This window comes from Alosa sapidissima, chromosome 8 (genome assembly GCF_018492685.1).
Source record: "Alosa sapidissima isolate fAloSap1 chromosome 8, fAloSap1.pri, whole genome shotgun sequence".
NCBI lineage: Eukaryota > Metazoa > Chordata > Actinopteri > Clupeiformes > Clupeidae > Alosa > Alosa sapidissima.
In genome coordinates this window covers 22094611-22120446 of record NC_055964.1, presented here as the reverse complement: position 1 = coordinate 22120446, position 25836 = coordinate 22094611, and the positions used below count along the sequence as shown (strand labels likewise).

Here is a 25836-nt window from a genome sequence, read left to right as displayed (position 1 = left end):
AATCTGACAGTTACTGACTTAAGCTGTTTCCTCTCCTGTCCATCACCTAAAACCCCACTGGGACATTTAGCCATGGTCGCAATTTTGAGGCTGTGCTCTGTAATTGCACTCGGTTCACAATTTTTGACAGGAGCTGCCAAAAATGTAACCAGTGAGCAAAACTTTGAATGTACTATAAACTATTTATTGTCAAGATGACACAAGTTGTTGCATTTTTGGCATATACTTTGCTTTATACGGGTAGACAATGTCAAAGCAATGTCAATAAGTATGTGTAATGCAAATATCCAAAGCTAAAATGTTTGCATAGATACAGGCAAAACACAAAGTATGTACTTTAATAGTTTTTATATACTTTTTGTGTAAGTAAATGTATATTAATCCTCATGTTATCCTTGGGGTCAATTTGACCCCAAACAACGTTTAACATCATAAAATATATGGTTCATTTTTTTTTTTGCTTCATGTTTCATGACTTTTCCTCAATTGAAGGGTACAACAGAGTTAGCATGAAATTTGTACAATAATTTGTTTTCAATGTCCTGTACAAATATTTTGTACATTGATGTTCCTTGGGGTCAGTTTGACCCCAGCTGTATGAAACATAGGATACATGAATATTTGACACATTATGGATACTATTATTTGAATAGTATGAGAACATATTGTTATTATCATTATTACATACACAAGTACATATTACATATAAGTCATTTTGGCAGGACTGTATAAGTCAAAAGGGGAAGCAACCGCAAGCCTTTGGGCTGCTGACACTGGACGGGCAATATTGCCAGCCTGGGTTCCAAGGTTCATAAAGGGGTGTGGGGGGGTGGGATTGTTTTGTAGGGCTTTTGATGGTGGTTATTACACTCTTGTTAAGTACCTGTCACAAAAAAACTGGGTAACAATATGAATTATAATCATTTTCTGAGGGTTTATTTAGCTGGGGTCAAATTGACCCCAAGGATAAAGAGTGTCGGTAAGATTTGAGGATAACACAAGGGTTAAATAAATAAAATGCTTTATGTATGACATTGTTGTCTTTATTACATGTTCATAGTAACAACAACAACAGCAACAACATATTGTATTTATACAGTCCTTTTCAAGGCACCCAAAGCGTTTCACATTGAAGGGGGTACCTCACTAACCACCTCCAATGAGTAGCACTGGGTGATGCATGGCACTATGCACTATGCCATTATGCACCAGAACGCTCATTTAAGTGCCTTTACTTCTACTACTACTCTCACAACAAGCAGAAATCTGAAGGCACCACATTTCTGTTTTTTTGTGTCACGACAAAAGAAGATAAAAAATGGTTGTCACATTGCTATTACATCCACTGCATTTTACTGAGAATACACAGCTGACTACAAAAGGTTGTGTCAACACTGTCACCACAACACACTACTTTATCTTCTGGTACCTAACCCAACCAACCTATGATATCAGAAGATGTGACCAATTACAGTCAGTTTCTTTGAAGAGAGAGAGGTGGGGGGTCATTTTAAGGATACCATTTCTCCCCTAGGGCCACATCTGTCCCCACATAGGCTACATATCCCACTATGAGGCGAGCACCTGAGCAACCACTGTGCACATCATAACCGCGATGGCGTCATGTTAATTTTCTGTCAGAGTGGCTGTGTGCGCATGTCCACCAACCAAGAGCATCAATGTGGTCAGTATGTCTTCATACAGACTTTCACCCACGGCCACTGTGCTCTAATGACTGCGGAGGATAACGGGTCGGCCACCGCTCAGAATATAGTGCCGCGCTGTTTATAGTCGTCGGGGTCTACGTTCATTTTCCAGGAAGCTGTTACCTCAGAGTGCCGAACCTTGTCGCAGGAGTAGAGCGCGTCTCTGTAAGCGCAAATGTTGAGTTCCAGAAGTGACAGAACAGAACAGGGTGCATGAATATCAGACTGAAAGTAAACCAGTACTAAATTAAACCTAGCTGCTGCGGTGACATAAGGAAGTTTCGTCTCACCCCCTTGGAATACATTGTGGAGCTTGTGGAGGTATGGCGACCTTCATCTTTCATGCAATTGTCCAAGGAGGATGGAGTTTACAAGAGGACGCTACAGTCGGAAGCCTTCAACGGTGACTGGGTTGTGGGCATAAGAAACATGTGCGACGAGTCTGTCAGAAACAAGACATACGTTTACAATGATGGGACTTCACGTTCACACACAACCAGGTAAGGGATATTCAATGTTTGGCATTCATATCAACAAAATACGTTCTTCTACAGTCTTCTAGTCGTTATCGTAAGTCGGGCTGTTATTTCAAAATATGTTCTAGCGGTAGCGTCATTGCATCCTGAACATAAAAAGATTTGTTTTGATACTGAAATCGGTGTTTTGATATTTTTTCGACTGCTCTTTTCTTTTCCCTCCCAGGAGATAATTTGCTTGCCCTCAATATATAGCAATAATTCTGAATCCCAGTGTTACTGTAACTCAGTTGAGGACATGACATATTTCCAAGTGTTCTGTTAGAAAACAGATCAATGTCAACATAATAATATTGACATTAAAGGTCTAGACTCTATACAGAAGGACAACAATGGGAAGACATTTAAGTCTCGCTGCGCTAATTGCAAACGTCACCCCATTTGAAACAATTTCCCGGTAATGGAATGATCACTCGAAATGACCACTGCTTACTCCTGGCTAGAATCACAGGAAAGCGCCTGCAGTTTAATTATTATCCTATATCTGTGTGCACGAGCCTTTTCAAACTCGCTTTCACATTGTCTAGATTATCGGGATTTGCCAGCTACATTGGAACTCTTCTGCTTTCCCTCCCCGCTCACAGAGCCCAGCAGAGCTGCTTTGCCAGCGTCAGTAAATTATGCATTTAAATGTCAAGACAGTTTTTTTGGGAAACAGCTCACCGACTGGGCTGGCCAGGCTTTTGACGGCTGTGTGAAGACTCTTAAGATAAATGGGAGCTTAGGGCCTTCATCTGCAGGCACACTTAAACCTCAGCAACTGATGCAGAAAGACAGAGCAGCTTATCATAACAGTCATTATACATGATTTGAACTTTCAGGTGGAAGTTCTAAATAGAAATAGATTGATGCATGACTGTGTGCCTTTTATCTGAAAAAAAAAAAAAAAACAACAACACTTCTATTGCTATACTGTCAAAACTGTTGCAATGTGCTGTACTAACAACTGCTGTCATGTGAACTAACTGGAAGTGTTCAGGTGCAAATGAACCTCTGATATTACTGTTGAGCACTCTTCCTTCACTCTTCCTCCCAAACGCTGCCCTATAGACACAGCCACGGCACTTCCCCAACAGTCCCCCAGTTCCACTGGTGACAGGTAAAACAAACACACACGCCCACGGTTGTGGGCTACACAGTGTGCGGTCATGAGCATCTCCTCAGTATTTCAGCAGACTTCTGTTTAACAGATGTACAGTAGAGGTCCAAGGCATGGAGGATGTAAAATTTAATTAGCAGGATGAATTTAGTGGGAGCACAGTGCCAGACTGAGTGCAGTGCCTGTGATATCACTTCTCCAGGGATGGGCTTAGGCAGTGTAGCAGAACTGCGCTTATATAATGCACGCATGCACACAGTATTGCAGTGACTTGATATGTGTATTAACATTGATTTGGCGAATTGAATGTGTGCAGAAAAACAATAAATGTGTGTGGTTAATTCAGTTTGAAATGGACATTACAGTGTGAGCAGCTTTATAACCAACAAGACCACGAGGAGCAAATTAAAAGTATTGATTGAGAAGCAGTGGTGGTGGTTACTTTTTCTTATCGTAAATAACAGCCTCTGCCCCCCCCCCCCCCCACCACCCCACTCCCTTCCATCCCCTGCAGGGGCTCCACGGAGTCTGTCCAAAAGAAGACCAGTGGGGGCAGCACGGGGGTGATCCTGGACATCAGCAACCTCAAGATTGGCGATGGGGAGTCAGGGGTGCCCCCACTGCCTCCCCGCTACAGATTCAGGGACCTATTGCTCGGAGACCAGTCCTTCCAGAGCGAAGACAGGTATAGGCTTATGTGTTCTCTCTCTCTCTTTCTTTTTTTTCTCTCTCTCTCTCTCTCTCTCCCTTGCTGAACAGCTCTTAGCACGGCCATATATACTGACGGCTGGAAGAGCTGTCTACTGTACTGTATTGCCACTGAACACGCAGTTGAATAGTAGCACTGCTTTGTCTGAATGAGGCTGAGTCCTGAATACCCCAAGGCCATAGATGTTTGAGTGGTGTAGAGGCTGTACAAGTTTGAATACTTATTGTGTTGGTTTAATATGCTGATGTGTGGTAACTAGAACAACAAGGCAGATGTGGTTTTGTGCCTCCCTGGTGAGGACTACTGTGGTTGTCATTCACGTGTATCTCTAGATATTCCCCTGGCTGATACTCACTAGCTTGACTGTGGCTTGACATGTACAAGAGATATAGCCTACCTCCGTACATATGTATAAGGCTTACGTTTCGGCAGCCATTCTGGTTGGCAGTGTATTTCTTCAGTGTTTATAATCCCATACTAATCCCATGTAGAATACATAGTACATGGCAGAACACACCACAAAACATGTATTCAGTAGCCACAATGAGTTCATCATTACTGTTATTATTATTAGTTAAAATAAGGTTGATGTATCATGTTACTCTGTCCCAACATATGACCATGAATGTGGAAAGCTTCTGTCAAACATAATAATGTGCAGCTATTCTTAGATGATCAAAAACCTCCATGTAGGGTGCTAATTTGTATTTCAGCAGGGTGGTGGGTGACAATGAGCGGTTAATGGCACAGCTTTGAAGACAGCTCAAGTCAGCTGAATCATAGTGTAAAACTGGAGGATACGATAACAAATGTTTAATATTCATTCTGTTTCTTTTTCGAAAGACATTTTGCATAAGCCAGCATACGTAAACACCCTGCATAAGGAGGAGCATCCCTGACAAAAGCCCTTCTGCCTCTGATGGTGGTGGACACCATAAAACCTCTCTGAGTATGTGTTAGGACGTAAATGCCCGTTCCAATGTGAATACTCTCTGACAGCCTTGCTATTGCCGGCATAAATACTTGTGACAGTGTGCGTTCCTATTTGCACAGGAGTGCTTTTATGATGTGTTCGTGCGTTGTGTATGCTGTAGGGCATGAGTGGAAAGCGAGTCCAACTGCACAGTCCTCCAGTGCTGCTGCTGCTGCTGCCGTCTGCCACTGCCTCGCTGCAGGTTAATAATGGGTGGCCGCGGATGCAGCTCACTGCCCACATATGAGTAAGCTAGAGATGCAGTCGTGTTGGGTACAGATTTAATCCTTGTCATTATTTCTGGCACAAGACGCAGTAGCATCATGTAAAAAGGTTTTAAAATGTGCTTAAGTGGCTGTTCATAGTGTCCTTTGAATGTACACACATATGCGTGTTCTGTATTGGCTGTTCTGTAGAGGAGGATATTGTGTGACCAGCTTCTCCCCTTGGCCTGCTTTGTAGAAGAGTGAAAGTGCCTATCTCAGCAGAATGGTTCATCCTTGGGAATTGGTAGGACTTGGGGCTTTGCTGAGAGTTGCTAATGTCAGGCTTCAGCTGCTTAGTGACAGTTGGTCTTAAATTTTAATGATTAGTTGTTGCTTTGAAATTGAGAAAAAAGAGAAAACTCTGTTTTGCATTGCTTATTCAAAAGCATGGTTAAAGCGGCAAATTTTTTGTCGGCCAGTTTATTTGTTTGAGAGACTGGAAACCGGTTTGCCTTGTTTGGCTTTGGATGTCGCCAATTATAAATGGAATTTTTGACAAGTAGGACATCATCCGTGTTCACCATTTAATACTCCAACAGGGACCTCCCAACAGACAGGCATGAGTGCGTCTGTGTGTGTGGGTGTGTGGGCGGCTAGGTGCTAAGAGGATCATTACGAGGGCCTCACAATTAATGTTCCCTCGCTCTCCCTCTCCTTCTTTTTTCTCCACCTTCCCTTTGAATTTTTCTGTTTGCCCCTCCACACACACTCACACACTTACACACTCTCCCTCTCTCTCACTCTCACACACACACACACACACAGACACACTCACCCACTCACTCTCTCTCTCTCTCTCTCTCTCTCTCTCTCTCTCTCACACACACACAAAGCACACGTGTACATAAACTCTAAATGAGGTTTCTAACCTTTCACAGCAGTTTTGCTCTGAGCAGTGAAAAAAAACAAAAAAACAATGTTTTTACTCATGCATGTTTTCACTCATGCATGTACTGTAAGCAGCATATCATTGGTCAGCAGGCGCACATTATTTCCATCTGACTGACACAAATATCCGGATACATTCCGTTAAATGAATTGTACCGTCAACAGGAAGAATGTTGATAATGTTCCCTCAAGGCACAGAAGTACTGTGAACTCGCTGTATGATGGCCATGCGACGATGAGCACAGTAGATGAGCTTTTGGCATGATGGAAGACACACAAAGAGACATGTCCTTCAGCACATTGTTCTGAGCTGTTTTCTTCTCCCTCATCTTCCAGTGGACAATAACCAGTTTCCTTTTTGCTCTGTGGCAGTTCTGCCTGTCCCTGGGAAATAATGACTGCTCTAGCCATGGTACAGCTGTCAGGCGAGAGAGCGGCATATTGACACTGGCCTGCCTCGCAGGCTGCCCCTGCTGCCTATTGTAGTCTAGACTATAGTCGAGATTAGTCACCGGTGCAGAGTGAGTGAGTGGGTGGACGTGTGTGTGCTGCTGGATGCTTCGAGCGAGCCTCCACGCATATATTTTACACAGCTCGTCCAACAAGTCGGAAAAAAAATAATAATAATAAAAGCAGTGCAGGAGGGAACAAAATAATTTCTGTAACAACCTAGTGTGAGTCATGATGCACATGCAGAGGTAACTCATGCAGAGGTCACATAAGCATGCACTCATGACATTCACACGTCCGCACTCTTCTCTCGTCAGTTGTTGCCGCACGACTGCAACACAGTCAGATGCCCAGGGCGCTGTAACAAATGGATGCACTGGTCTGTCTTGACAATTAAATTAATGCACGCAACCCTGCTGTTTCTAATAAGCTCCTAATGAGCCGGGGCTGGGGGGGGGAATTGATGCCCTGTCAAAAACTCTGCCTCCCCATTATTGAAATTAAGTTTCCTGCTGCTCCCCTGAAGAAGCATGGTGCCAGTAACACCCTTCCAAAAGGCAGCAGGAGTTGTCAACAAAAGATAAATCACAAGACTTCTCTATATCAAAGCAGTTTCACAAAGACAGCATTTGTTGAGTTCTCCATATATAAAAGAGCAGTATGACTCCAGACTTTCAGCTTAAACTGTAAATAAACAAGGAACAGATCTGCCTCGGTCTGCCACTGCAATCACTGCTCCTGCTGCCGTGTGTGTGCTCTGGTGATTGCTTGTCTGTGATCAGCGGTGTGGGGACACACTTGTAGGAGTATGGTACTTTAGTGTGTAGGATAATAGCCCTCTTAAGGATCGGCAGGTTACAGACCTACCTCTCGTAGGACAGAAGAATGAGAGGCAATTACTCCCCTCAAAATATGTGGGCAAGAAGTGTTCTGCGTAGCAACAACCCCAAGAAAAGCAGCAAGCGGCTTCATGCCACTTGATTGCTTCTCCAGTGTTGTTCCGATCTGAAATTAAATCAGCATTAGAGATTTAATGATGTGAGCTCATTGTTCCATGAGGATTTTCATGTTGTTTTGCTAAACGCGTGACAAGTGAACCCTCTCATATGAGTCACATTGTACTTTGTTTTAAATGTATTCATGAATTTAAGATGAACCTTCAGATAATCAAAAGCTAACTGCTGAGAGCTCAATGACACGTAGCATAATGCAGCTTCCTTTAAAACATTTAAAAAAATAAAAAACATGCTCTTTGGTATCGATCGCTTTAACAGCCCACTGTAATGAAAATGACATCTGGGAAAAGACAAAATGTTTTTCACTTGAGGCGATGATCTGCTGGAGACAAGATAGATGACCACAAGCAAAAGGCCTGGTGTCTGAACAGCACCGGTTAAAATGGAACCCTCTGAGCTGTGGCAGGATGAGTCGAGAACAGGGCGAGAACAGAGTGAGAAGGCAGGACGCAGGAGAGACTCGTACAGCAGGGGCAAGAGGCCTCAGATGATGTGCCTCTCAGAGGCTGCTGCGCACAGGAAGCCAGGCATCGCTTTATGGTATGAGTTGCAAAGGGATGCCACCCACACACACACACACACACACACACACACACATACACTCATGCACACCCTAGTCATGAGTATGTCAGCTCATTTCCTGTAAACTGAACATGTTTTTGACGTGACAGAAAATCTTGCGGGTGCAATCAACCCCATACCGACAGATACTTTTAAACTTTTGCATTTGCAAGAATTAGTCTAATTGCTCTCCTGCTGGTAAGTCAAGACATTTCAGGCTGTTAAAATCAAAATGACATGCAATGAATGTTCCTCCCTCGTGTTTGATATTTAGACACTATTGTTAGCATTGTTCAGCATGCCATTGCACATTGTGAAACCAGGCATTGCCCAGTGGTCCTGGCATATAAAAGCTTTATTACAGTGTGATGACGCCCGCACACACATCCAAGTCAGAATAGATAAACCAAGAAGACATGGCAAACATCAGGATATTCCCATAGAGAGTAAGTTATTACATTATACAAATGTCATCAAGGCTCATTTGATGTTCTAACTATGAAATAAGATCATTGTTATTTGAATGACTTGAGATGGAGTTCTCAGGTTGCTAAATAAAACTTTGCTCATGATTATCTAATGGCCCTCCTTATTCACCGCACGCTCTTGGCATCGATAGTGCGGCGTGCCACTGGTCGAAGCTGCGGGGATTGCTGGGATATGATGACGTCCGGGAAGTGCTTGGCCGGACCGCTCAGGTTCATGCTTCACTACAAGTCTGGCTGGCGGCAGGGGACCTTCAGCGCCCAGCCGGGAGGCCACCTGTCACCTCCCCACTGGTCCCCCACACCAGGCAGGCAGGCGCATCTGGCCTCCAGCCAGGGGGATGGTGGTGGTGGTGCAGGGTGCAGCCGTGGTCAGCGTCATACTGCTCTGCACACCTGCACTCCACTGCAATCAGGGTGTCCTGACTGCCTTACTAAAAGTCACATATGAGCAAGGTCACCGTGAGCTATATTTACTGGTGATGGGTCACCTTCCTGACTGAGTAATAGCTCCATCTGGTGACTAGCGCTCCTGTAACTTGGCTGGTAGGGTGAGGCATAAAGCATAGTGCTAAGCTGTGGGATATTATAGGGACTTGTAAATGCAGATCCCACTGTTTTGATTGCATGAAATTAACTATTTTTTACATGTATGAAGTTGGCACAGTATATAGTTATGTTTTATGCATGCAGTTTTATGGGTGTTTGTTATTCTATGAGTTTTTTAGATTAAAAAAAAAAAATACCGGTACAATATTGCCTTGTCAATACGCAGCTTTTTGGATGAGAGTGTAGTGTTAGTGATCAATGGTAAATTAATTGCATTTAAATTGCGCTTTTCTACTCCTCTGAGCACTCAAACCGCTTTACAATTTCATGCCTCACATTCACCTATTCACACACACACACACACACACACACACACACACACACACACACACACACACACACACATACATCGATGGCAGAGGCTGGCATGTAAGGTGCCAACCTTGTACATCGGAAGCAGTTTGGGGTTCAGTGTCTTGCTGAAGGAGCCAGGCTCAAACTGGCAGCTTCCTAGTTGCCCAACGACTACCTCTACCTCCTGCACCACCGCTGCCCATAAACACAGCATTCATGTGTATGGCAGATCCTCCATGTCCCATATGCCCTCTGGATAACCCTGAGGGCTCCCCCTGCTTCCTGTACTCTGAACAGCACCGGGAGTCAAGTGCTTCGCAGACGGCTCTGGTGTTTTGCTCCCCAGGGTGTTTCCTGTGCTCCACCTGCCTAGAATGCAAATAACCCCACCAAACACACACACACACACACTTTACACAGGCACAGACACACAGACACAGATACACACGCACGCACACACACACACACACACACACACACACACACACACATACACTTCACACAGGCACAGACATACACACACAGACACATACACACACACACACACACACACACACACAGAAACACACATACACACACACACACAAATATTCAATTTATGTCTGCACCAGAGAAAGTGGATTTATGTTAGGCAGCTAGCACTTTGGAATGAGTTCAATAGTAGGGCCTTAGCTTTACAGTAATTCATTGTGATAAAGATGGGAATGGCCTACGCCCAGCTGTGCCTTGTTTTCATTTTGCCCTTACTGCAATTGGCTCTTTGTAGATGGAGCTGACAGATGAGATTAGGTGTTTGTTTGAGAAAGGGTATGTATGCATGTATGTAGGTACGTATGTACATATCATGTTGCTTAGCCAAAGGAAATTAAGTCATTAGCTTCTACATGAACTATACAAAGCATATTTCTTTCAGTCAAACACTTCTTTACTGTCTGTAAACCACAGGCAGAGAAATGATATAATGTATTTTATTTATCCTAACAGGATGTTCTTTATTATATTGATACGCATGACATCAAAAGGTATTTTGGATTGCATTTCAATATTGTATGGTTGATTTTCGACTAAAATTTACTCTAGTATTAGTTACCGTAATATACAACATGTTATAATTAGTTACAGTTTTTTCTGATTGCTTAAGCACATTTTTTGTAACTATTGGCTATGTTTGCAAAACTCTACACACAAATAGGAAAACCTTTCACCAAACATTGTAGTTCTCTTGCAAAAGCTAACACACCTTGCTTAACTCTTCACACCTTCGTAAAAATGGTGTTTTCGTATCAAACAGTAAACACAAGCCATCACAATAATAAGCACACAATGTGCCAACTACATGGTATGAATAAAAAACACATCTGGCTTTTGCTTTCTCTGTGCACATGGTAGGCTATGTTAGTTTGAGGTTATACTTTTGTCATAGTTCTGTAAAGATACAGGGATCCAAACTTCAAGTATTGGTGTTTATTTACACACATCAAAACAAACACAAGTGTATTTTTCCAAGTCAAAACACAAAATAGTAATTTCTATTCGTCTACATCGTGTCGTCTCTCTCAAAATTTCGTCTACATCACATGCAATATCCTCTAGTCCAAGGCACCGGGGAAAATATCTTATGGAATGCCGTATCCAGGCCTGACATGATGCCTGGTCAATATCCCCACATGCCTCCTCCATTGCCTGTAAAAGGGCTATGCATTGATGGAGATGATGGTCATAGACCTTCCAGCGCCAGGCAAAGAAGAACTCTTCAATTGGATTCAAGAATGGAGAGTATGAGGGGAGGTTGAGTACAGTGAAGAGTGGGTGACCTGTAAACCAGTTGCGGACCAAAGCAGCCCTATGGAAACATTTCAGTTCAAGTTAGGCTGAACCCGTTCCCTCAGGGTCATTCCGTGGTTGATTACATGGTCCACTATTGTAGCTCTGATGTCATCAGTAATTCTGTTTCTTACTCTTCTTACCCTTCCTCTTCCCCCCCTTGTCCTCTTCCTCTACCTTCACCTCCTTGTCGTCCTCTCCCTCTCACTTCTTCACCTCTGCGTCCTCTTCCTCCTACTTCTTCACCTCCACGTCCTATTCTTCGGCCTCCTCTAATTCTTACTCTTCTCACTCTTCCTGCTCCCTCCATTGTACGCTGTAGCAGCAGCCGTGGCCTTCTGGTTAGGGCTTCGGACTTGTAACCGGAGGGTTGCCGGTTCGAACCCCGACCAGTAGGAACGGCTGAAGTGCCCTTGAGCAAGGCACCTAACCCCTCACTGCTCCCCGAGCGCTGCTGTTGTTGCAGGCAGCTCACTGCGCCGGGATTAGTGTGTGCTTTACCTCACTGTGTGTTCACTGTGTGCTGAGTGTGTTTCACTAATTCACAGATTGGGATAAATGCAGAGACCAAATTTCCCTCACGGGATCAAAAGAGTATATATACTTATACTTACTTAACAAAGGTTATGCTATATGTCTTAATAGGGCCCCTCAATCATATATAACATAGGTTATATTATTCACCCTGATATCTAAATGGGGCCCCTCATTCAAATAACACGGGTCACATTATATGTGATAATCATGCTTTGTAATTGACATCTTTTTTCACAGCAAGATGCCTTAAATGTGTTGATGGTTATATCAATCTGTCATTTATTTGCACAAAACTTGCCAGAAGTTCTAATTTAAGGGATTATTGCCTTTTAGCACACTCAACTGCGACCCAGCTAGAGAATAAAATGGACGCCTATTTTTTCCACTTCATGTGAGGTTCTGTGCAGAAATACAAGACCAGTTGATAGTCATAATTTGTGTTTAAAAGGGGAAGTATAAGGCTACATATATAATATATAATGTAGCAGAACTAAGGTGACCACCAACCAGACTCTGAAAAGGAGGACAAGTTATCTATAAAGTGAGGACAAATTGGCAAAAATGAGGAAACCCCCCAATGTCTGCTCATAGGCCTATTCCAGTTGAATACCTGTAGCTAGCTGGTACATATCTGTGTAGTGTGTATAGACCCTTTCAAGAGAGTTCCATTATTAGCATCATAGTTGGCCCCACAAGACTTCCGTTTTAACATTCCATATGTTATCTTAATGCAGAGGAAGTAGATTGGGGCCCAAATAGAACGTTCAAGCATTGTTTTTGTTTTTATTGTTGAAAGGGTCTATACTGTGTGAACTTCCTTCCTAACACCTTAAGAGTTGTGCTAGTAAGGGAGCCAGCAGACCGGGCTTTTAGCTCGATTGTTAGCACGCTTGACTCCCGAATCCAAGGTGCTGCTGTTTGTGGGTTTGAGTCCGGGCGAGTGCAGGGCTGAGCCGTGCAAATCAGCACAAGGCATTGGTGCCATGACCCAGATCAGCAGTGAGGTTTAGAAATGAACACGCAATTTGTGTTAAAAAGGGGAAGTGGGGGCTACATGTGTACCATAAAGTAGCAGAAATAGCATTACCACAACACATCTTTGGGCCATTCGCTCAATCCAGCACAACCTTGCAGCAAGTGCAGCTTGCTATCTGTAAGCCCTGTCTCTTTTATTCAAAGTATTTGTAAGCTCTGTCTTTTTTATTCAATGTATTTATTTATTTTTTTTTAAAATTATTTTATTTTTTTTATTTTTGTTACGTTACTGATTACAAAAATTGGTGTGTAGGCCTACTCTGTAATGGATTACATTTCAAAGTAATCTGACCCAACACTGAATATAAATGGGGATGTTGATTGATGTTGATTGTGTTTTTCCAGTTGTGTTGAGATGGAACATGTTGGATTTGCGCTACAAGTAAATAACTAACTAGAACTGACATTGGTCCATAGACAGGCCTCAGCTTTGAGCTTAATTTTTTTCTTATGTTTTTATAGGACTATTCAAGCCTACAGCTGCAGAGATGGTTTATGGCATGGGGAAAAGTATCCGTAAAAACCTCATTTAATGGATGATTGATGATGCTCATATAACCCATTTGTCCTCAATTGGCAAAGCTCTCCGTTCAGATGTCCTATTAAGAGGTGTTCACGCGCTGCTGGTACGCTTTGGTCAGCAAGGATGCATCGTTGCTGTCAACAATTTTCCAAACCTCCCTTGTCCAGTTATTTCATTCCGTGGTGTGGCGCCAGTGCAATTACTTGTTTTGTTTCAGAGAAGTGTGACGCCCTGTTTGTGGCAGGGAGCGATGAGTTCAGGGATGGATTACTGAACGGGCCTACAGGGCCCAGGCCCAAGGGGTCAGGGGTCCCTGAAGCCCAAGCCTTTGCATGGAATCATTGCCTCAATATCAACAAGTCAGGATGTAGGCTATGAATCTGATTGAATTTAGTATTGTCCATCCCCAAAATGCACCAGAATACAGGAAATCACATCAAACAATTTAAAAATGTTCTGGGGGAGGACCCCCAAACCCCCCCTTCCACATATACGACAATTAGTGGGGGGCCCGAAAGTTCATAATCCGCTCATGGATGAGTTGTGTGAGTCCAAAGCCATCTCAAGAGTCTGACCAGCACTCCTGCCTGTTCCATTCTCACTAATTGGTTTACATGTATCTGGCAAAATCAATTGGGATCCTCAGCTTTTCAGCTCATTTCGGCTGCTCAGTGACTGCGTGATGAGGAAAAAGCTGGAAGGGAAAAGCACTGGGGAATTGTGGGATTCTTGTTGGCATGCACGGAATATGCGGGCGCATAGAGAGAACCTCTCCAAGTTCTCTCAGGCTCATCCGAGGAGCCTGCACTGCTTCAGAACATGTGTGTTCCCTCAAACCATGATACATCTTGTGTGTGTGTTGACAGGCTGAGCCGGCTGCCTCCGCGACAGCCCTGCTGTTATTAAACTGGCTTATGGGTGCTGCAGACTGACACGTCGCTCATTGCAGAAGGTGTGCAGCTCCTCATTACTGAGGTCTACTCCCACCTGCTGCATTGAGTGGGGGGAAGTGATGTACGACCAATTATTTTGCTGGACTAGTGGTGCCTCACTGTACCACAGATTATTTATAAAGAAGCCTAGGCTGTACATATAAGTGCTAATGGTCTGAAGTCTTATGTATACTTTTGTCAATTTCAATTCAATTTAATTTCACTTATAGAGTGCCAAAACATTACACACGTCTCATGGCGCTTTACAGAGTGTAAAACATTCTGAGAGGGCCCACGAGTAACAGGGGCGAGGAAAAACTCTCTAGAATTGGAGAAACATATAGGAAGGAACCTCGAGCAGATCCACAACTCAAGGGCCTGACCCATCTGAAGGGTAGTCAGCACCAGCGCAGGCAGGGATGGATTACTGCACGGGCCCACCGGGCCCAGGCCCAGGGGCCCAAGGGGTCAGGGGGCCCTGAAGCCCAAGCCTTTGTATGGAATCATTGCCTCAATATCAACAAATCAGGATGTAGGATATGAATCTGGTTGAATTTAGTATTGGCCATTCCCAAAATGCACCAGAATACAAGAAATCACATCAAAAAAATGTAAAAAAATGTTACCCCTTCCACATATACGACAATAAGTGGGGGGCCCTTAATACATCTGGGCCCAGGGGCCCGAAAGTTCATAATCCGCCCATGAGCGCAGGTATGATCAGTGACCACCATTGCACGCATGACTGGGGTGCAGACACATGAGGACATAGCAGGGTGGGCCATTCCAAAACAAAAACCTGATGTGGTTGAAGTTCCACACTGCACTATACCTGACTATTATGTATAAGCCTTTTACTTATATGTTTTTGGCCTATACAGTATCTATGTACTTCCTTACATAATTTACTTCTTTAGTCATTACACAATTCCAGACCTTTCCATATATTCATTTTCATGTATGTCCACAGTGCATGAATGATGACTTGGTGATACTTGTGGTTGCATCGCCACGGGGAGTCACTGTGGTATAGAGTAACCTCTCCTGTTTCTCGATTCTCCATCGGCGTCTTCCTCTAGAGTTGCGTGTTACGTAATCCATTCGGTTTTCAGCACCCGTGTGGCGTGAGACTGTGCGGAGGATGCAGTTCTTAAAGCAGACTGTTTGACTTGTCAGTCAGTGTCTCTGTTTTGGTCAGGCAACCGGTTCGAAAAACATTTATTTTAAACGAGCCTGCATGCATAAGTAATTTTAACATCTCAAGAATAGACTGTCACACACCAGTTTGTATTCTCTGTTCACTTAGTACTATGGACTTGTCCTGCTTTCTATATTTAGATTTTGCCATACATTTCCTTAGTGTCCGCATTAAACTTTAATGTGGCGTAGGGGAAGGACTAGGATGGATAATTGGCAATAAAAACGATGGAAATATTTAAATAAAAAATGTGAACTGTTAATATAAAATGCGCTAGCAGTTAACTGTGTTTGTAGAGTTCTTTACATAGCTTCATTAAGTGTGAAACCTTAGCGCAGAGTGGCTTGCGTGGTTCATTCGTCTTGCGCAGTGTAAAGCATGCAGCGTAAAACCAATGGAGCTCCGAGCAGAGATGCGCTTGAATTTGACAGGCTCTTTCTGCGCGTCTAGACCTTCGAAGACTGAGAGGATATAATAAAATATATTCCCTCGACTCGTCGGTCCTGCAACTTATGTGATCATAGCTTTCAGCGCTCGGCTCTTGATGAGCCATGGGATTGCAATAGGTCCACGGGTCTGATTATCCTCCTTGGCTGGCGTGAAGTAGCAGACCGAAGGAATGGCCGGTGCCAATCTCGCGGAATCGCCGTCGGAGATCGACACAGACGTGCGGACCGATACCCAGAAAGCGCCGGATCAAACATGGGTCCATCCATCGATGCCAATTCGAACCATGGGCTCACTGGGGAGCGATGCTGGCCAAAGGTACTGCAGAACCTTATCCAACTGTATCGGTTTTGGCATCGATCTGTTGCATTCTGCAGAGTAATCCAAGGACCTGACATAAATCATTAGATTAGTCATTCAAAGTGCGATAAAATAACAACCTGAAAACTGTTGTAACGCAAGACTATTTTTAGGAATAATCTCGCCTCGTCTTGAAAAGAAATGAAGCAGTCTGTCGCATAGCCTACTGTGTTAGTCATACATTGCATTTCACATAATTACGCAGTGCCTATGACTGTTTAATGGACTTGGGAAATGGAAATAATAATGAGGTAACAATCTTAGCTGCCATCGACTTCTTTCACGTTTTACATAAATACGAGAATGCTGCAGTTTTCTATGAGCTCTGCACCAGTGTGAACCTTAGTGATGGGATGATCAGTATTTAAAATTCTTATTCCATTCATACATTAACCTGTACATACATGCAATTTCACATTGTGGTTTAATTGCATTTTCATGCTTGCGAATTTAGCGATTTGATGGATACACGCTACTGGTTTTAGACCAGAGGCTGCGGGAGATTGTTATGTGTGTATCGGCGAGAAATATGATGTGGGCGGGAAATGTTTCACGCTGATGGTGTGTGCTGTGCACGACTCAAATGCATGTGCGCCTTATCAAAACAATACATGTTTCATGACACCATTCCGTTGAAATGGCCATGTCGCATGGTCTCATGTAAGTGACCATGTGACTGGACCAAGTAGAAGGCTTCCTATGAAGTCCTTGACAGTTACTGAGCATCTTGCCATACCAGTAATCTGATAGCTTTACTGAAACAAAAAGCATTTCCTGCTACTGTCTGAATAACCAAGGTCACCATTCCCATAAACCTATAAACTCATTTTAGATGAGCAACCACACTTGATCTCATTATTAAAGGTCTGTGAAAGCCTTGGATGGATAGATGTGGGGAGAAAACATGCAGAGAGGAAATGTCTCCAGAGTGCATTTCTATCTTGGGATGTTTTTCTGTGTCTGATCAAAAGCATTATTGAAGTAGGCTATCTGTCCTTGTCCATTTCAATCAAATATGAGAACTAAACTCACACTGCTATTGTGTCAAGTAGTGTGGAGTTCAGTGCCTTGCCCTCATCCTCTGTCTGTGGTCTTTAATCTTTAATTTTCAGATTATGCCCGTACATATACAACCAGTACAGAACAAAATGTACAGCCACCGCCAACCACATGTGAATCTTCCTAAGATGAGTTTGGCTCAATGTTTCTTCTTGAGAGTTTTTTGAGTCCATCCAACTCTTACCAACCAATGCCATGACTCATAGCCATCATGGGCAGTTCTTCCTTTCAGAGGGACCACCAAGGACATGCCAGTCCTGCTGGAAGTAGCCTAGGTCTGTCACACATTAGCCATTAATTAAACAAAACAACTCCTAACTCCAACTCCAGTGTACCTTGTGTCATTCATAAAACATATATAAATTATTTTACAAGTATTTGTACAAAGAGAGGGGGGGTAGGAATAAAGAATAGTGACACAGTTGTCTTAAATTTGTTATATTCAAAGACTTTGGGAGGATTACTTGTCTGGCCACCCAGCTTCACAAGGGCGCAGTGGCACTGGTAAGGGCTACATCTCTGCAGTGTTTTGTCCACTGCTGCAATGGGCTCAGTTCAGTTCTAAAGCCAGAAGTAAACAGGGGCTGACAACAGAGTGCACTGTGTTACCGACTGCCACAAACTTCCGTTGTCTTAGTCTACAACGACTTCATAAATCCCTGGCCCTGGAGAGTGTCTTTGCCTCAGACAGGAATGGTGCCAGAGGCGTTTGCTGCACTTTGCCTCTCCTAGTGTCAGGTCTGTGTGATCTGGTGTCTTGCCATTCTGTACAAGAATTTACCATTTTCAATAGTCATATATCAGCATATTAATGAGAGAATTATTTGTTGTTCTTTAAACCCACTTGAAAACAATGCAGTTGCAATGATTTCACTATTGCGTAATTTGCTACTTAACTTCAAAATTGTTAATGCTAAAGTGTCATTTCATTTGGTCTCTTAATTGCTTCAGAGGTTGGTTGAGCACTTTTAAAAGCAGCGAGAACCTCATATTTCTTCAAAGAAAAACTAATTTGTGGTTTTGTATTGAGGATACATATTTTGCAAGCAGATAGCTCTCAGTATAGTCACGTATAATAGATTTACAATCATTTGTACTGGTACAAATGACAGAAGTTCAATAGTAGCTGTACGGAGAGGAGCATCTTTGCCATAAGAGACCCAGCAGGTATTAATAACCTAAACAGTCATAAATATAATATAACAGTCATAAATATAACTGTTTTCTCTGAATGTAGAGACTGGAATAGGGGGAGATGAAGAAATTAGTCGCTGGTCCTACCTCCGAGATATTTCTGTCATTTGTCTTTAGTAATTGTCACTGGTCCATTATTGTTTATGAACAATATAACAAAACAGTTGAAGGCTATGTTTAAATGATTTTAAGTGATTACTGCCACACAGGAACATAATTTGTTTTTGTAATTAAGCTGGCTTGAAAAGTCCAGACATGCTAACCATTGTGAATATGCATTCATTTGTATGTTTCAACCATTCACTGGCTTCATGGACTATTTTTGCTTTCTGATCAGTTGGTATACACAGACATTGTTAAACATTTCTACTTGAATTCTCCAAACATGATTGTTTGTTTACAGTGATGTTATTGAGGATGGTGAGTCATTGCTACACATACACACACACACACTCACTGAGAGAGAAAATTGAGAGTCATCTTCACAAAAGCAGCAGCCACAAACACACTCAGTATTCCATCAAGCGTGCATGCCTGATAATGAGAAGCCATTTCATCCAGCCCGCTCCCTCTCTGTCTCCCTCTGCTCCTACCCTCTGGCAGGTAAGGGGAAGCCTGCCTGTCACTAGATGGACACACAAGAGACCTCAAATGGACACTTCACCCCCCAGCAAACCCAACCCAGAAAATCTCAGTACTACCCTTGAGACCAATATATAGAAACATACACTTATATTTTTTTATAAGTGCTTTTGCAGTTGTTTAGATTTGACAGTGGAGAGAGACAGAAAAAGAGTGGGCAGTAGAGGACCGTGACCTTTGACCTGCATATGACTGGGGTGACACTGCTTGCACTAGAACTCTTTTAAGGGATCCTTGCATCACTTCACCTGAGGGGATAAATTAGACTGTGTTCATCTCCAGGTGCTGGACTGAGAAGCACCCTAGGGGCACACACACACACATACACACACAAACCCTGATAACTCATTTAATTTTGTCCATATGTTGTAACTGTGCTGATGTTTGTGCTGTCTTTCTGCCATACTCTGGGGAACAGAGCTAGGTGCCACTGTGCAGAAGCACAGTCATTTGACCAGCATCACTGTGTGTAAATAACAGACTTGAATCTTGGTGTTATTAAAGCAGCATGATGCTCCCATATTCTAGTGGTTTGTTTTTTTTCATATTGTGATGATAATATACTGAGAAGATTATGCTGTTTTGTGATGGTTTTTTTTTTTTTTACAGGGTTCAGGTGGAATTTTATGTAAATGAAAACACCTTTAAGGAAAGGCTGAAGTTATTTTTCATCAAAAACCAAAGGTCAAGTAAGTAAAATTGAGCAATGAGCCAATAATTCTGACAAACAACTTAAATGACCAAGCAAATGATTATGTGGGCTACTATCTGTGTTGTTATGGGCGTTTGCTAGGCAACTCTGTGAGTGCAGCAGAGTTACAAAAACAGTATGTAATGCTGACAAAACATTTGACAGACTACAGAAGTAAAATTAAGTTTATAAATGAAACTAACAAACTCCATAAACGCACTGTGTTTCTAAGTCTACTTATTACCCCAGAGCCATGGTCCAATAAAGGCGTTTGGGTCAGAGGCTAGAGGGTGCTGGGGAGAAAATAAGAGCTGTCAGAAGGGACTGAAAGTGTGAATTGCAGTAAGATGTATAATTTATGTGTGGCCCCCAGGTCTTTGCTCCTGCCCCCTGTCAGGTCCACCCAGTAATGAGTCAATGGTGAAAGTGTGGTAGCAGACACGCCGCGGCCAGTTATGGGCTCTGTGCCATCTGTGCTTCACCCTTAAAAGCCCTGGTGCTCTTAAACGCCCTGGTTGACAGGAAATAGTTGAAGTGCAATAACTGCCCATTGGGCCCCAGCTGATAGCGTGGCTCCCATATCCTAATGGCGCTCTCTTCCCAACAGCAGTGAGTGGAGGGGGAGGGAGGGAGGGCCGTGGCCTGGGCGGCATAACGACTCAGTGATTGCCTGCCCCAGCTCCCTCAGGTCCATCTGTATTACTTAGTCAAGGCCGCTGTCCGTGGTGCTGAAGGGGTGTGCAGTCACCCTGGTGATGAGTGAGAGGAGCTCCAGCTGTGCTCAGAAAAACCCATTAGATCTCTGGCACTTGCAGAGAGAGATGCACTTTATTCAATTAAATTGTATTTACATGAAACAATTGAAAATTGTCTCAAGGTGCTTTACAGAGCTCAGAGCCTGAACCTTATAGAGCACTAAGGCAAGGAAATGCTCCCTTTTAACAGATATCATCAGCAGAACCGTGGCTCCAAAGGGGTGGGGAGGGCCAGCCAGATAGTGAGGTAGTCATAAAAGGTGTAAGTGGGGGGGGGGGGGGGGGGTGTTTGGTGTGAACACAGAAAGCAAGGGAACTTGTAGACAGAATCTATGGATGCTTGATCTAATCTGTGGATGCTTATCAAATTTACTAAATGGCCAGCCACAAATGATATTGTATCCTATTGTGTAGGGAGTACTTTGAGAGTTTGTGTGAGTGTGTATAAAGTATTGAGAGTGTATTGAAACTGTCAGCAATTCCATGAAGGAATTTAATGTGCAGTTACTCATTTTAATTACATAAAATATAATCCAAAAGTCTTAAAACCTGTGTGATTAACTGATTAGTTCTGTGGTGTTTATATGGGCACCCCAGCTGTTTCATGTACAGTAAATGATGATTGGAGGAGATTGATATGAATGAAGTGAATGGATAAGCTGAGGAGGCAGGAGCAGGAGGAGGTGTTTCTTCCAGCTAGAGTGGATTGCTTTCACAGCTGTTGGCCGATGGCTCATAGTTATTGTGGAACAAAGTAGAGCCTTTCAGTAGCAGACAAAGGGATATGCTGTTCTTTTGGATTCTAGAAGAAAGTAAACTATTAAATATGAAATATTAGATAGAACTACTTCCTAAAATAAAAAAATATAAACAACTTTGACTGGTGGCTTCTTTCTCTGTGCACCAGTCAGGATCTAATGCCTTAATAATACCAAGTCCAGAAGTGCTGTGGGGTTTGGCCAGGGCTCAGCGTGGGTTTATTGACGTCAGTCTCTGACTGATGGTCTCAAACACAAGCTCCATCCATCAAAGAACTCTTTTACTTAACATTATAATGGGCTTACTTTTTTGTTTGTTTGTGAGAGTTCAACTACATTTATCCAAGAAGGGAAAAGCCACACATGCTGTACATGTTTTATAGACATAAACATTATATATTATATACATTATACAAAAAGGCAAAAGGACAATGTCACCACCATACCACCACCAAATATTGAATCCATCCTTCATGCGCTTTACAATGTTGTGCGAAGCAGACCCTGTCTTCCTGTCCTGGTTTCAAGGTTTCCACCGCCACATCTGGTACACAGCTGACACAATTATTTGCTTACTTACATTTTCTCAAGTCACTAATTTGTCATCCCGTTGCAGGTGTCGTAGGGAAGCTTGTGTGAGACTCAGGTGCTCAGATATAACAATATCCATCATATACGGATGGATTACAGTGATGATTTAGGAACGGAGAGAAGGTGTCTTATTTGCATGAGCCACTATTGATGCACATTGTCACCTGAACAGCATGCATTTCAGTCATCCTCAATATCCAACGTAGTCAGATATGTTGGTCCTTGGTGAATGCATTACTTCCAAAGCTAATGCTAATAGCTCAGACACTCAGAAAATTGCCTGTGTTGTTCATCCTCGACCTCCACAGCACCATAGCTTGTCAAAGCCTCTGCCATTTGCTACACAGATAATATGGTACTGTAATGACTGGTTTTGCTCTCGCCACCTTTAAAAATAGATCTAAAGTGGAATATATTCCAAGCAGAAAATGGCTGGTTGTCATAGGAAACAATGGAGACCTCTTTTATGGGGTGCAGACAAAAACTCAAAAGACTTTTGAGTCATAATAGCACATTTGCCTGTTTTTATTTTTATCGAATCTAAGCTGAAAATAGTAAGTGTGTGTTTTAAACTACTTTAAACGCCCCACACCACCCCGCCCCTCCCTCCTTTTGAGTAACATCAGCACTGAGCCAGAGAATGCTCCACGTAAACATTTTTATGTTCTGAAAATGGCACACCATCCTTCAGGCTTTTTTCCTTCAGAAATCAGTTTTCTCAAGAAATGCGGAGAAAACACTATGGGGTGTATAGACCATTTGTGTGAACCATTTTGTGAATTCTTGTTTATTTATAGTTGTATGCGTACCATACAGTGTATGATGTATGGTTATGCCTGTATTCAATTGTACGCTATATACTTGTCAGAAGTCACACACAGTCAGTGGCACACTATAGGGAAGAAAGATATTAGTCATGCTTTTGTGACCTTACATCATGACTACTGTCCTGTTTACGTGCCTAAATCATCATTGCATTGCTTAACTTCATCAATATGATCACCTTAGATGTGCTTCATAGTCTGGCTCCAAATGTCATTTTAAAGCTTCAATATCCCTATGTTCCCTCGAGCCCCTTAGATCGATTCTTCTTGGTCTTGGTGCTGGCGTGTGTAAATTCTAAAAGTGATGGCTCCTGTAGACTTGTGGCTTTTAAACAGCCAGACAAATAATTTCATTTATATTTTTGGACTTCTGGCTTTATTAAGAGAGGACAGTGAAGAGTGACAGGAGGCGAGTGGGAGAGAGAGATGGGGTGGGATCGGGAAGTGACCCGGGTCAAACTCAACTCTGGGTCCCCATGGGCACTTGGATGTGGGCAGTTGCGCCACAGCACCCCCCGTGGCTTTTTAAACTCTGGGCACCTGGTTGGGTGTTTTGGGTCAGTGTTTCATGACGTCCTGTAGGTTTTGCTTCATTTTGATTCATACACCCTTTTTAGGCATAATTTAATTGAATAAGACATACATGGGGTATAATTTAATTCAATTTGGTTTCCGTTTTCTCTTATTTTAATTTAGCCTAGAAATCTAGACGCACCCTAGCGGCGGCAAATTAATTTGCTCAGCCTGTACGTCTAGTATCAAACCATAGGGATTTCTATTGGCTGACGCCGTGGACTTCATCCAATCACAGCGCTCTATTTTGTTAGAGAGTCTTAAGGCGGGCTTAACAGGATAACGACAGTCCTGCGATGGTGAACAACAAGGAAGGTGGCTATGGCGAACGAAGAGCGGTTGTTTGAATCGGCGTTGGCGTCAACTTTGGAGGAGTTGGACTTTTTTTTTTAAAGTTGAGCAACACAATGCACTTAAGTCATTCCTTTCGAAGAAGGATGTATTCCTTAAAGAACCACATGCTCATCGCATCAATTTACTTTTTTATTGTCAAAGTACTTTAAAAAAGTGTCAAGGTGTCTGAAATTCTGTAACAGTATAACACAGGCTTTAGAGATGTGAAAATCAACCTGCAAGTGAACCTGCATGGAAGATCTCTTGGCTGTTCAGTCATGTTGACCTTTTGAAAGGAATCCCAAAGGAATGGATGAAACCCCTTTGTCTGCTCTCTTCCATGTTCCAGGCCTGAGAATACGGCTTTTGAACCTGTCCTTGAAGCTGCTGACATGCCTTCTGTACATAGTGAGGGTGTCTCTGGACGATCCCACTGAGGTCACACGTGCAAGGTACTGCCCAAGACATCTCCATATCCTTAGAATATGCTACACCATAGTCAGGGTGTCCCTGGGACACAGATGGTATTAATATTCTGGGGAGGGGGTTCCTAATAAAATGATAGTAATTATGTACATTTTGTTGTGACAGCCATAGAGTGTGATGAGAGCCATGCAGTGATTATGGTTCATTATCACACTAAAAAGCAAGTCACATCAAAACTGTGCCACTGTAAAGTTACCAAGGCAACCCTCAGTTAGATTAAGAAGCTTTTTTTTTATATTATAATGTGTTGGTTTGCCCTCATTTTAACTGTAATTATTTTTGTCCGAGCAGCAACAGCACGCACACGTACAACATAACCGCTGATCCTTCAGATATCAACTGGTAAGTCCCAGAAGTGGGCCTCCCTGTTCTCTCTGCTTGATAGAAATACACCTCCTAATATACCTGTAAACTAAGGCTAGTCTTTGTCTTTTGTCTTGTTTTTGTTTTGTTGTTTCTCATGGGAAGGACATTAATTATCTGGGTAAACAGAAGAACACCTGTCTGGGCTATTCAGGTAAGAGGACTGTTGCAATTAAATGCCACAGTAATGAACTTGACAGCACGGACTGAAAATTGGCAACGTGCACCTCACTTTAGCACAATAATTACACTGAGGTGTTTAATTCCTGCCCGAATCTCCAGAAGGTTATTCCTTTGTGGGTTGGGGGAAACCCACACTTTATTATCACCATACATCAGTGCCTTAGAGATTGAATGGGTGCTGAAAACCAATTACCTGTCTGCTTTTAATTCCCCATTACTGTTATTGTTGACTGGTCAAGTCCATTTCCCCAGGCCTCTGTGACAGCGAGCCTTAAAACTGTCCCTGATGTATGGCCTGGCAATGAATGACACAAGAAAGCAGGGATTCCATTATTGAAGCTCTTAATTAGTCCAACTTTCCTGCCCTCTCTCAATCTGGTGGAGATGCTACAGGCCATTAAGTAGAAGTAGTATGCTGGTAGAAATTCCTGTGTGTGTGTGTGTGTGTGTGTGCGCGTGCATGCGTGTGTGTGTGTGTGCGTGTGCGTGTGTGTGTGTGTGCGTGTGTGCGTGTGTGTGTTAGTCTTACCCCTCCTCATACAGTCTCATTGATCTTTGTCTGACTGAGTCCAAATCCACTCTTATTGCAACTGTAGATGTCATTAGCCCCAGGGGAGTAATTCCTTAACCTCCCGTTCAATCGTTTCTCTTTCCCTCTCTCTCTCCCCCTCCATCTATCCCTTTCTCCCTCTCCTGGTGTAGGTGACAGTGGCCTTAATTAGTTTCCTAGAGGCAATGCTCCTCACATATCTAAGTTACAAGGTGAGACCCATCTCCTTTAACCGTTTCTTAATGCCTTAATTATAATTTTAATGAAACAAAATCCCAGATGGATTAAGTTAATTAAAAAAGTCAACATATTATGATTGTTTAGTGCTAAGCATTAACTTGTTAACCTTTGTTTAAAAAAAAAACATTGTCACATAACTGATGTAT

General features: G+C 42.8%; 1 protein-coding gene across 10 annotated transcripts in view; it reads left to right on the top strand.

Annotated features, from left to right (window-relative positions):
• The first annotated feature begins 1824 nt into the window (after positions 1-1824).
• kcnt1b (potassium sodium-activated channel subfamily T member 1b) overlaps positions 1825-25836 on the top strand; it is a 50949-nt gene continuing 26937 nt past the window's right edge. For 7 of the 10 annotated variants that reach the window (XM_042100811.1, XM_042100807.1, XM_042100804.1 and 4 more), the window contains exons 1-7: positions 1825-2206; positions 3856-4026; positions 19953-20032; positions 24218-24320; positions 24646-24696; positions 24823-24871; positions 25603-25662. In XM_042100811.1, the coding sequence (XP_041956745.1) occupies positions 2049-2206; positions 3856-4026; positions 19953-20032; positions 24218-24320; positions 24646-24696; positions 24823-24871; positions 25603-25662 (672 nt within the window). In that variant the 5' untranslated portion in view covers positions 1825-2048. Of the gene's footprint in view, positions 2207-3292; positions 3342-3855; positions 4027-15992; positions 16407-19952; positions 20033-24217; positions 24321-24645; positions 24697-24822; positions 24872-25602; positions 25663-25836 lie in introns of those variants that run through there. The other 3 variants (XM_042100809.1, XM_042100812.1, XM_042100813.1) reach the window with 3 other exon arrangements.